Source organism: Aspergillus uvarum (assembly GCF_003184745.1).
Source record: "Aspergillus uvarum CBS 121591 unplaced genomic scaffold BO82scaffold_19, whole genome shotgun sequence".
Lineage (NCBI taxonomy): Eukaryota > Fungi > Ascomycota > Eurotiomycetes > Eurotiales > Aspergillaceae > Aspergillus > Aspergillus uvarum.
Genome location: NW_020291316.1, coordinates 205,036 through 218,030, shown reverse-complemented (window position 1 = coordinate 218,030; position 12,995 = coordinate 205,036). Strand labels below are relative to the sequence as shown.

The following is a 12,995-nucleotide window of genomic DNA, read 5'->3' as shown; positions in this document are numbered from 1 at the left end:
GACTGGTGAGATAATTTGAGGGCGTTTAAGGTTAAGAATGCAAGGAACGTCAAGATGCATGTGCATCATTCCGGGGAAAGGGCGAGCCGTCGGGGTCCAGCCAGGACTAGTTATCACCTATGAACCTTCGCATGCATGTGCGTTGAGCAAGGCAATGTCGATTGTAATCTCAACGTCTGGTGTCCTTAAAGAAGAACAGTTGGGTTGCCGAGGTTCCAAAAAACGAGATGACCATTTTCGTGCTCTGTGTCTCACTACACTACACCCCCTGAAAGTATGTTATGGTTCGAAACTCTAGAGAAGAGGTGATTGATATCAATGCTCCTGGCGAAGATGGCGACCTTGTCAGTCTTGTTGGATGCTGAAAATTGTTGAGCACTTCGTATACGTATTAACCTGGCTATAATAGGGGAGTAGGACTCTCGAATGGGCCACTTTCTGTCAACGCTAGGCGACTCGAATATGACCATTACTATCGCTAGTTGATGGGCCATGGTTATAGCCGGCGGCTTCCGTGAGCTACCTCGATTTGAGCGATATGAAACAAGTGTACCAATAGGCTGAAGGGAATAATATATTGGCAGCTGGGTTCCAACGCCGGACTGATGACTTGCATAACACAGCTCCGAGCCTCGGTCAGGGGGTTGTACTCAATAGTTCACAAGCTGCGATCGCATTCAGTTCCGGTAGGATGGATAAATGCTGCTCAGGGTCAACAGCCTCATCTCGATGAGAAAGAGAGAGAAAGACAGAAAATAAAAAGAAAAAGAAAAAAAAAAAGAAAAAGAAAAAGAAAAAGAAAAAGACTACCAACCAAAATCGGTCGGATCGACCTCTTGTGCAGAGCATCAATCGGTGGTGGGGGGCGCCTAAATCCTTAGTTGCGTGCGGAAGAGAAGCTCAGCGGTCGAGTTTCCCCAGACTGTACTCACTAGCAGGCACTCTCACTCACAACACATGGTCTGATCCTCCAACGTGGCCCTCTTTGGCAACTCCGTACCTTTCTGGTCCTCCTCTGCACAGGCACAGTGCACTTTCCGGGTCTCCATCTGCCAGGGGTAATCCGTGCTATGTATATCTTCGCCCGTCATTAAAAGTGCACCGGTCTATTCCTGTTCCTCTTGAAGAGTATCCACTCAGCCTCCCTTACACGCCTCGATTTCACCACTTTCAACTGCTAGTGCCGTTCACGCTCATTTCCCGTTTCCTTTCCTCCCATCCACCCCCCCCCCCCATCTCTCGCCCCCGACCGAATTCCACCGATCATTATTCAATACTCTTCTGTCTGACTCCCTCTCCTTCGACTTTATCAAGCGCCCCATTGGATCGTCGCGGAGATGGGCTTGCGATAATCTTGCTATTTTACGCGCTGGTTATTCTGGAGATAGACTGTACCTGTATTCGAGACACCCAACCTGCGTTTCCTCCCGGTTCAACCGCCGCCTCGCTCCACCTCACCCGCTTCGCATTTCCGGAATGCTTACCGATCATGGAATCTCTTGTCTATGAGAACTCGCCTTTGGCTGAATATCTCCAAGGTGAGTTCGACCACAAACCACCTCGTGGGAGTTCCAGGGTCTCATTCGTTATCACGTCAGCGGAGGGTGAGCACGATGCAAACTGGCCAGTTCAGGAGACCGAGCATAGCGACGATTTCTCCGATTCCACCACGGCGGATTTCGCCCCACGAGGGGCTTCAAAGTTCCAGGAGCGCATTCGAAATAAACTTCCCAAACCACTTGATCAGAAGGTCTTGCGACAGAGGGCAACTCTGGGTAAACTCTATGATGCCTGCACGGTATGACGCCATAGCTCATTCATGAGGTTCTCTGCGCCGAAAACACTCTAACCCAGATCCTTTCCCTGCAGTCGGCCTTGAACTCGCGCGTCGGACGAAGCGACAACGAGCGATTCCTTGAGCAATTCGGCTATGTTATTGTCGCCTCTCAGTTGTTGAACGAGCACAGTGCGCCTTCCTATACTTCAGCCGCGGATGTATTCTCTGCTGCACGACCTGCCGACCTTCCCTCGATTTCCGCGACTTTTGGTTTACAAGGGGCCCTTGTGACCGCGTCGACATCGTTCTCTGTTGCTTGGTTAATACAATGGGGCCGTTCAAAGCCCGCATCGGGACTCAATCTTTGGAAGATGGGGGTGCTGCTGGTATTGGTCCCTGTCATCGGAGTATTTTATTTCGCCTTCGCGAAGAGGCAATGGTTGAAGTATCTGCGGCACCAAGCTGTAGATGCGGCAGCGGCATTTATAGGCAATGCGCAGGGTTTCGACTCTGCTGCATCGGCATCAGTCGTGTTTATACAGGAAGTGGAGCTGGTCTCGAGAGGCTACCGCATGTAGGTGACCGTCTCCTTTTGCTCCTATATCCGGCTTTGATTGACTTCCTCCATAGAAGCACACCTCTACCACCGATCAGCAGACTAGAAGACCAGACGCAAATACGACGATGCTTGAGACTGCGTCGCACCGTATCCGAATCCTTTCACTCCATGCTAGGTCGATACCTCCAAGTACAACAGACCTTACAGCCTCTTACCGATGACGCCAACCTGGCCAAATATTACGACATCTATGATATTTCTGAAGAAGAGCTTGTGGAGGCACAAGGGTTATACCATGACCGAGCGACCGAAGACCAATACTCTCTGCGTGCGCTGCGGACGTTATTCGGAAGACTCTATGTTGTGAGAAAGAGCATTCTCTGTTGTCTTCTCGCCCTTGGGGCCGATGGCGGTGGGTCTGATATTGCGAGATGGACCACTGCCGTCGAACAGATGCGCGACCTGGCCAGCGTGACCGGGGAAAATACGCACAAAATGACCAGCATTTTGAACGAAGAAGATAGTATGCATGCCCGTGGTTCAATGTTGCCTTCAAGCTAATCTTTTTATCGCTCTAGCTGATGCTATTCCTCCTTCTCCCCTACCAACCGCCTCGCCTAACAAGGACAACCTTCGGGCACAGTATCGTCGGATCAACTCCCTTTCCCAAGGGATTCGGGCACTTCACGCCAAAATGCATATCCTCAGAGAGGCATCGAGCGCAAATCTTGAACGGCCGGACTCAAGCGAGTTTGAGGTAACCCTCGTTCCTCAATATGAATCTATCGGTGCAGACATCAAGGGTCTGCTTCAAGAATGGGAGGCGGGCAAGTCAGCCCTGGCAAGCGCACTGGACAGACAACCCAACACAGACTACTCGCGGCCTACGAGTGGTATCAAAATCCCTCTGTCGCCTACCCCTAGCCTTGGGGGCTCCACGGCTGTTGAAGGAAGCCCGGCAGATGCACTCAGGGCTTTGAACGGAGAAAGGCCCGATTCATTCATTATCCACAATGCAGATGACGCAGAGGAGATTTTTGAAGCAATTGCTCTGCCGCCTCGCAATAAAAGGGCATCCATGACTAGAGAAGAGCGCATCGCCCGTGTCAAAGAAGACAGGGCACGGCAGGCCGCTCTACGCGATCGTGCTGATGCAAATACAAACATGCTGAAGGAGCTTGAGATGGTTATCAAGCAGAGACCCCGCACTATGTACGCGAAGCGTGTTACGAGCATCTGATCGGCGATCAGCACATACCTATCCATTACGACTGCTCCATCAGACCTCAGTCGTATTTCCTCCTTCGATCCTCGCACATAATTTTTCTCTTCAGAGTCTTGCTCCGGTCTCGATTCGAATCCGAACTTAGCCAGCAAATCATGCAATTGATACCCAAAAATGTATAGAGTGGACTGGTGTCACAGGCGCTTGGGCGGTGTTGCATTCGTTTTCTTTTTCTTTTTTTTTTTTTTTTTTTTTTTCTTTTTCTCTCTCTACATTTATAATTGTCTTCGAAGCGTTGCAGGGCTCAACTACTCTTTTTTTCAACTGTGTACTATCCTTTACTATTCTTCGCCTGCTTATTCTTACTCTGTACTGTCTTGCGATTACACCTATCACTACTGGCAATGGCCAGTTTATCTCATTTGTCAAGAAGAAACTGCCTTGTGTACATACACATCGAGTAATTGAACGTAATTAGGGCAAATGTGGTATATATCGTACTAATTGGTGAGCACAAACAAATCATATTTTTCCTCCATTCAGATGCCATTTGCAGTCATATCTCTCATGAAGCACTGAGTATGGGAGGAGGGGGCTGGCGCTGTTTTAAAGTGATTTCTGCCTCAGGCTGCTAGGCTAACCGCAACGGGTCATATCAGCCTGTGGTATGACGCGACCCGAACGCGTGCCTCCCCCACTAGTAGGAATAAGAAACCCGCGGACGCGACCTTGCTGCACTTTCTGCTCCTTTAGCCAATTTCTCTTCAACTTAAGACACACTCAACAGAACTCTCGACTTCTCTCTCTGTACGCCACTCCTCCCAATTTCTTGACCACTGCATTCTCATATTGTCACAATTACTGATATAATTGCATTTGTCCAGAACATTCCTACCATCAAGCTCATCTTAATTAGTCCTTACATTTTACCACACCGCCACCTACACATCAAGAGTATGCTTCACCAAGTCTTCAATCTTTCTCCTGACTGCGATCTTAACTCTTCACAGTGTTGGAAGCTCGCCTCGAACAAGCTAGTCTTCTCAAGCGCGTACGTACCTTCACCATTGAATTCCACAAATGACCCTGCCCCGTCGCTAAGATCGGTTTGTTCAGGTCGTCGACGCGATCAAGGATCTCGTGCAGGACTGTAACTTCGATTGCAATGACTCCGGAATCTCCCTACAGGCCATGGATAACTCCCATGTTGCCCTCGTTTCCATGCTGCTCAAGGCCGAAGGATTTTCTCCCTACCGCTGCGACCGTAACATTGCCCTCGGCATCAACCTGGTTTCTCTGACCAAAGTCCTGCGGGCTGCTCAGAACGAGGATATTCTTACCCTTAAGGCCGAGGACTCTCCCGATGCCGTCAACCTGATGTTCGAGAGTGCCGAGACCGACAGACTGAGCGAGTACGATATCAAGTTGATGGACATTGATCAAGAACACTTGGCCATTCCCGAGACAGAGTACGCTGCTACGGTTGAGATGCCGGCAGCAGAGTTTCAGCGCATCTGCAGAGACCTGATGGCTCTTTCTGAGTCCGGTATGCTTCCTTGCACCACGATGTGCAACAGCATTGAGAACAACGAGTAGTTGCTGGATGGAGCTGACCTTTTCACAGTCGTTATCGAGGCCACGAAGGAGGGTGTCAAGTTCTCCTGCCAGGGAGACATTGGAAGCGGCTCTGTCACTGTCCGTCAACACAGCAACGTCGACAAGCCTGAGCAGAGCGTCTCCATTGCCCTCAGTGAGCCCGTCGCCCTCACTTTCTCTCTCAAATACCTCGTCAACTTCTGCAAGGCTACCAACCTGTCCAACAAGGTGACTTTGTGCTTGTCGCAGGAGGTACCCCTTCTCGTCGAGTATGGTCTGGGAAGCGGCCATCTTAGATTTTACCTTGCTCCTAAGGTTTGTCTCTACGCTGGATGCTCATTTCAATCGCCTCGCTAACTAACTTGTGTACGCAGATTGGTGACGAGGAGTAGACTAATGATTGCGAAGAGCAACGAATGCCATCATGATAAAAGAGGGAGCAACGGGGAGGCCACGATTTCCATTTCTATTTCGTTTTCATTGACACACCGCACCACCAGAAAATATCCCTTGATTGTGTGCACGGGGGTCAAGGTTCACTTCTTCGATTATAATATCCTGTTAGATATCAAGCGTTTCAATTGTTCAAAATTCAATTGGTTTATAAGGGAAATTAAGTATTCTTGTAACTGGACCTTCGATGCGCCGGTCTTTCTACATTTGTTATTTTAAAAGCTGGTAAAGCTGCGCGAGACATTCAGTAATGTATTGAGAATCTCTAATAGAAAAAGATCTTTCATGCTACACTATCCCTGGTCCGAAGTTCACTCATTTTTATCCTTGCCATAAGTCGCACTCAGGAACAAGCACCAACAGCCTGACAACCTAAAAAAGGCCTGCACAGAACTTGCACCATACAAGCCCCAACCCCACAAATTAGCAGGGCTTCAAAGAGTCCTTCCAGTCTCCCACCAAGCGACATAACAACGCCGGATAGACAAGTGGGAGCGGGGTAATAAAAACTGACCTGGGAAAAAAAGAGGGGTGAAGCGCCATCCCTACCAGAATAATCGGAATCGAATTATACCCGGTCCAGTCCTCTTACCCCCCCAAAGGAGGTGAAGAAGAAAGGGACCAGGGCATGCTGCGTATTGCACTAAAGTGTCACCAGTGGCACACAATCTTCGCAACGACTCTCCCATGGGGAAACGAGCAAAAGGGGGCCAGAAAGTCTGTCCCTTCACTCCCCCGATGTTTCTGATGCCAGTTGCAGGTGCATATCACACCAGGCCCTTGCGGGCAGTACCGGCCCCCCCTCCTCTGTGAAGAGGGGGAAGCGGGTGATTGGGTGAAGATTCCTCCGAATTTCTCATTTGCAAGGGAAATTTTCCCGGGAAGGCCGATTCTCACGAATCGGCCAGGAACCGGGAAGACGAGATGGGGATCTCGTCGTGTGTAGCAAAGAAACGCAGCATTGGTAAGGATGGCGCTTAAGGAAGAAGAAGAAAGAAGAAAAGGAAAGGAAGAGTGAGTCAAGTTGTGGTGTGGTTTTTTTTCTAGCTACTGGCTGCGTGGTGGGCCTCACCGCTTTCCTGTTCGGTAGCCCGGGGACGAAGCTCTGTTTGCGCTGTTTGAATCTCTTCTTTCCTTCCTCGGCGGCGGCAGCAAGCAGCGCGAATGGGATTTCCTCCTTTCCAATCCATAATCCCCCGGGCTTGTTATGCAGCGTACTTGAATAGAGTATGTGTTCCAGGCTTCGGTGATTACGACCCAAATTTGTGGCCGTGATTCTAGACTTGGACTTACGTGACTATGAAACTTTGTTTCTGGAGATGATTTCGACCCCTGAGTGTCATTGAGGGGCTTCGCCTTGATATGAGGACAGTTAGCTGCCTCGAAATTCGGATGTATTGGCAATCCCACCTGCCTACAGAGGTTCGCTTGACAGCCTGACATTGACTTCAACTAGACGGGCTTCAACGGCTTTACATACCATGCCGCAGAAGCAATGGCTTAACGATGAATCCTTCCCGCAGTGAGGGTATATGTATATCTTGTCGCCTCGAGATCACCTGATGACAGGCATTCCCCATCGTTTGACCCGTTGGACGGAGATAACGCTGTGTTTCTGCAATAGCCGACGAGCTCCCCCTGGCCCCTTGGATGTTTCCATTCACGAAAGTGTTGGACCTGAGATGTGAAACGCTGTACCACGGTACTAACCTCGAGCCATCTTCAAATGACAGTCGTGAACCCACCATCGGTCATCGGGCAGCGGGCGCGCCGCGATGTCGGCGCCAGGAATCCCGTTTCGCCGACTGCCCCAGTGCATAATTTCTGTGCTGAAGATCATGTCACGGTACCGATAATTCAGCGCGATTAATCAGCACTAGAAATGCCACAAAGTGTTCCCTCTGGATTGGTTCATTCGTTGCTTGGCCTTCAGTTGTGAGCCTTGTGGCGCGTCAAGCCGGATTTGACGCATGTGGCGAGGGCAAAAAAGCATGGAAATTCTCCAAAGTCAGCCCTCGATTCGAGCACTTGCAGGGGGTGACAGTCGGAGTTAAGACAAACTTTAAGCGACCCCTGGCCTCTGAACCGCGAATGCCGGCGTGCCAACAAGGCGAAGTGGCTCCGCTCCTGAGTGCAAAATTTGGTTTTACCAACGGGGTTGCTGCCACGGGGCTCGGGACCGATCTACTATCTCCGTTCCTCAGGCGCGGTGCCTTAAAAACTTGTACTCATACTTCTAGTTGTGCATGGCGACTCGGGGGTGCCTGGGCCAATGCATTCTAGAATAGCCGTCTCCATCTCGTGGGGCCGGCTTGACCTCCTTCCGAGTTCGAGGCATAACCATAAAATATGATGAATAGGACCAATGGTCCAGTCTCGGGCTGCGGTCTGCGCTTTGCCGACGTCTTCGTCTGGAAGCATTTTGAATTTGAGACTGATGAACGCTGCTTGAGGGTGGAAGGGGTAATCCATACTTAATTAATTGTCCTCCCTGATATACATCCATCCACCTCTAGGTTCGCTTGTCCCTATACTATTATTTCTCTTTCGTACAACCTCATTCCCTGGGCAACATAGGCCACAAACCTCCAGGCTCAGAGGCCCTATCCTCTGAACATCAACTGATTGTTCTAGCGAGTCTATTATCATATCCGGCAGCGCCATGCAGAAAGTCGGAGATGTGCTCGGTGACCATCGGTCGGAGTCGAGCGTATCATTAACATCTGAAGACGAGCAGGAGGAGCTTCAAAATCTTACACGAATCGCTTCTAGTCGACATGGGCGGACGATCTCACACACTGCGACTATCGATGAAAAGAACGACCCCCGGTTGGATCCCACGAATCCGGAGTTTGACCATCGACGATGGGCAGCGATGGTTCTGAGGGCAAATAGTCAGGCAGGAATCACACCACAAACTCAGGGCGTCGTCTTCTCCAACTTGTGTATCTCCGGTTCGGGTTCGGCACTACGCCTCCAGGAAACGCTTCTCACGCAGCTGACGACTCCTTTCCGTCGAATCTCCCGACTTCTTTCGGGGCAACGGTCGCCTCCCCCACGCCAGATCCTTCACAACTTTGACGGGCTACTCCAGAGTGGTGAGCTGCTTCTTGTACTTGGTCGTCCAGGGAGTGGCTGTTCGACCTTTCTGAAGACTCTTTGTGGACATCTTGGGGGGCTGACTCTTGAACCTCAAAGCAATATCCAGTTCCAGGGACTGGCATACGATGACATGATCAAGCATCATCGTGGCGAAGTCGCCTACAACGGGGAGGTTGACCAGCATTTCCCCCATCTGACGGTTGGCCAGACCCTCTCATTTGCGGCTCACGCGCGTACCCCTCAACGACGCATCGAAGGAATCACGCGTGAAGAGTATGTCGACACGCTGACCCAAGTCGTTCTTTCGGTGTTCGGCCTTACCCAAACCATCAACACCAAGGTTGGGGACAACTTCATTCGAGGAGTTAGTGGTGGCGAGCGCAAGCGAGTCAGTATCGCTGAAATGTTCCTTTCTAGGAGCCGGATCGGAGCCTGGGACAATAGTACTCGCGGCTTGGATTCCGCGTCGGCCCTAAAACTCATCAAGTCCTTACGCCTTGCTGCTGATATTGGACAGTCGTGCCATGCGGTTGCCGCCTATCAGGCATCTCAGTCAATGTACGACCTGTTCGACAAGGTCGTCCTTCTCTATGAAGGCTACGAGATCTACTACGGCCCTAGTGATCGCGCTGTGGCATTCTTCCAGGAGATGGGATGGGAACTGCCAGAACGTCAAGTTAGTGGCGATTTCCTCACGTCCATCACTAACCCTGGGGAGCGCAAGGCACGTCCAGACATGGTCGACAAGGTTCCTCGCACCCCTCAGGAATTCGCGGATTATTGGAAGCGCAGCCCCGAATACAAAGAGCTCTGTGCTCAGATAGAGCAGTATCAACGCGACCACCCAGTCAATGCCGACGAAGCTAGAGAGTTCAAGCAAAACCATGAAGAGCGGCAAGCACGTCATACCAGAGCTCAAAGTCCGTACCTTCTATCTGTCCCGATGCAGGTGCGTCTCTGTCTCCACAGGGCATTCCAACGACTCCGCAATGATCTGCCCACGGCAATGTCCACGGTCATCGTTCAAGTTATCCTGTCTCTGGTTATTGGATCCATCTTCTACAACTCGCCCAACACAACCACCGCTTTCTTCCAGAAAGGCGCTGTTTTGTATTTCTCCGTCCTCATGAACGCTTTGGTTACGATGAATGAGATCATGCAACTATACAGCCAAAGGCCGATTGCCTCGAAGCAGGCAGGCTATGCTTTTGTCCATCCGTTTGCCGAATCCCTCGCCAGCATAATCATGGACCTACCGATTAAATTAGTGCGCTGCTCCGTCTTCTGTATCGTCCTTTACTTCATGACCAACTTGCGCCGGGAACCGTCACAGTTCTTTATCTACTACCTATTTCTGATCATGGCGATTTTGACGATGTCGGGAATCTTCCGGACATTAGCTGCAGCGACAAAGACGGTTACGCAAGCTATGGCAATGGCTGGTGTGATGATTCTTTGCATCGTGGTCTATACCGGCTTCACCCTACCGCAACCCTACATGCACCCATGGCTCTCTTGGATCCGCTGGATCAACCCGATCTTCTATGCCTTCGAGGCATTGGTGTCTAACGAGTTTCATGGGCGGAACTTTCCTTGTGCATCGATAATTCCCAGTTATGCTACGGGGTCTTCATTCATCTGCTCGGCTGTGGGAGCCGTAGCTGGCGAACGCTACGTTTCGGGGGATGCCTTTATCGAACAAAACTACGAGTATTACTACTCCCACATCTGGAGAAATTTCGGTATTCTCCTCGCCTTCATGATCTTTTTCACCTGCACCTGCTTGCTCTTCTCGGAAATCAACACTGGCGAGTCATCCAAGGCAGAGACTCTAGTCTTCCGCCCGGGACACGTCCCTCAGTTTTTGGCCGCCTCGGACGGAGTGGAAGGTGGTACGGCAGCTCCCCCGAAGCCGGAATTACAGAGCAACGAGGACGAAGTCATCCATCTTCCTGAGCAAACGGACATTCTCTCATGGAAAGCCCTCAACTACGACATCCCGGTCAAAGAGGGCACACGGCGGCTCCTGGACAACGTCAACGGATGGGTCAAGCCTGGCACATTAACAGCACTGATGGGTGTTTCGGGCGCCGGTAAAACCACCCTTCTGGATGTTCTTGCTCAAAGAGTCTCTATCGGCGTGGTGACCGGTGATGTTGTAGTCAACGGACGACCGCTGGCAGCCAATTTCCCCCGGAGAACCGGCTACGTGCAGCAGCAGGATCTTCACCTGGAAACCACCACCGTTCGTGAAGCCCTCCGTTTCAGCGCGATGCTTCGCCAACCTCGGTCTGTGCCTAAGGAAGAGAAATTCGAGTACGTGGAAGAAGTTATCAAGATCCTGCGCATGCAAGACTTCGCCGAGGCCGTGGTAGGCTCACTGGGCGAGGGCTTGAACGTGGAACAAAGAAAACTACTCAGTATCGGTGTCGAGTTAGCGGCCAAGCCAACGCTTCTCATCTTCTTGGATGAGCCCACCAGCGGCCTGGATTCTCAGAGCTCCTGGACCATCTGCTCGCTCCTGCGACGACTGGCGGACCACGGACAAGCAGTGCTGGCCACGATCCATCAACCGAGTGCCCTTCTGTTCCAGACATTTGATCGCCTGCTCTTCCTCGCCAAGGGAGGCCGAACCGTCTACTTCGGTGATATTGGCCCGAACTCCAAGATCCTGCTCGACTACTTCGAACGCAACGGCGGCCGCACCTGTGGCGACCTGGAGAACCCGGCGGAATACATTCTCGAAATTGTCTCTGGGGACAACACCAAGGGGCCCGATTGGGTGCAGGTCTGGAACGGCAGCCCCGAGTTCAAGGCGGTCTACGCCGAGGTCACCCGGCTCCAAGATGCCCAACAACAGCCGGAGCCCCAGACGCACCCCGGTGATGATAGTGACGCGGAGTTCGCGATGCCCCTGACCAGTCAGCTCTACTACGTCCTGCAGCGAGTTTTCCAGCAGTACTACCGCCAGCCCGAGTACCTGTTCTCGAAGTACGTGCTCGGCATCATCTCGGGTCTTTTCATCGGTTTCTCCTTCTTCAAGTCCAACAACACGCAGCAGGGGTTCCAGAACACCCTCTTCAGCATCTTCCTGCTGTGCACGATCTTCAACACCCTGGTCAACCAGATCATGCCCAAGTTTGTCCGGCAGCGTGCCCTCTATGAGGTCCGCGAGCGACCCTCGCGAACCTACTCGTGGAAGGTGTTCATCATCTCACAGGTGCTCGTCGAGATCCCTTGGCAGATTGTCCTGGGCATCTGCTCCTGGGCCTGCTACTACTGGACGGTGATAGGTACCGGCCAGGACGCCGAGCGACGTGGCCTCGCCCTGCTGTTCATCGTCCAGTTCTTCATCTATGCGTCCAGCATGGCCCAGTTGGTTGTCTGCGCCATTGGCGAGCCCACCCTCGCCGCCATGTTGGCGACTCTGATGTTCGGTTTCTCCTTCATCTTCAATGGCGTCATGCAGCCCCCCGGTGATCTCCCCGGCTTCTGGATCTTCATGTACCGCGTCTCTCCTTTTACCTACTACATCGGCGGCATGAGCAGCACCATCCTACACGGCCGCTCCGTGGAGTGCAACGCCGCGGAGCTGAGTGTCTTCGACCCGCCCGCGGGCCAGACCTGCGGCCAGTATCTGGATCGCTACGTCTCCGCCACCGGGGGTCAGCTGTACAACTCCAACGCCACCGCAGGCTGCGAGTATTGCTCCATGTCCTCCGCCGACCAGTATCTGGCGCTCCGTTGGATCTACTGGGATGAAAGATGGCGGAACTATGGCATCTTCTGGTGTTATTGGGGATTCAACGTGGCGGCGGCCATTGCTCTTTACTATGTGTTCCGCGTGAAGAAGTGGGGGAAGAAATAGATTGGGGCAGATGGCATTGCGCTGTCAAGGCTTTTTTGTCTTTTGTTTTTGTGTCTGTTCTAGAATTGTACATGAGCATATCTGGAAGCGACACGGGGTTGATGAATCTCGTCTTTGCATTTGGTATCTAGATATTCGGTTTTGGCATAGCGTATAATGCATGACAATTCTCCAATCGTGTTTTGGAAGCTGCTTTGAGACGTAGCCTCGCGCAAGCTCAAATGGTAGTGGGCAAGTGGGTAATAGGATGTAACATCTGGGGTTGAATGTTTGGACACAAGTGGGAGAGCACAAGCAGGAGAGTGCAAGGCCCGTCTTTCGACTTCAGGTTTCCACTTATAGAGAAATTGTGCCATCCTCTTGTAGAGAAGGAGTTGAGCCTCGAGCCCTAACTGGCAGGTATATTCCCTAATCT

General features: G+C 51.7%; 2 protein-coding genes across 2 annotated transcripts; both read left to right on the top strand.

The window, feature by feature from the left end:
* Positions 1 to 1,489: 1,489 nt before the first annotated feature.
* BO82DRAFT_400987 (proliferating cell nuclear antigen) lies at positions 1,490 to 5,549 on the top strand (the record flags this gene model as incomplete). Its single annotated transcript, XM_025639226.1, has 10 exons — positions 1,490 to 1,538; positions 1,599 to 1,798; positions 1,870 to 2,351; positions 2,408 to 2,859; positions 2,915 to 3,548; positions 4,478 to 4,515; positions 4,572 to 4,612; positions 4,678 to 5,107; positions 5,186 to 5,472; positions 5,532 to 5,549. 10 exons carry the CDS (start codon positions 1,490 to 1,492, stop codon positions 5,547 to 5,549), a joined length of 2,631 nt encoding a protein of 876 aa, XP_025493164.1.
* A 2,475-nt stretch (positions 5,550 to 8,024) lies between these two features.
* Positions 8,025 to 12,610, top strand: BO82DRAFT_48775 (uncharacterized protein). Its single transcript, XM_025641250.1, has 2 exons — positions 8,025 to 8,126; positions 8,245 to 12,610. The coding sequence occupies exon 2, from the start codon at positions 8,273 to 8,275 to the stop codon at positions 12,578 to 12,580; it is 4,308 nt and encodes a 1,435-aa protein (XP_025493163.1). The 5' UTR covers positions 8,025 to 8,126; positions 8,245 to 8,272; the 3' UTR covers positions 12,581 to 12,610.
* The last annotated feature ends 385 nt before the right edge of the window (positions 12,611 to 12,995 follow it).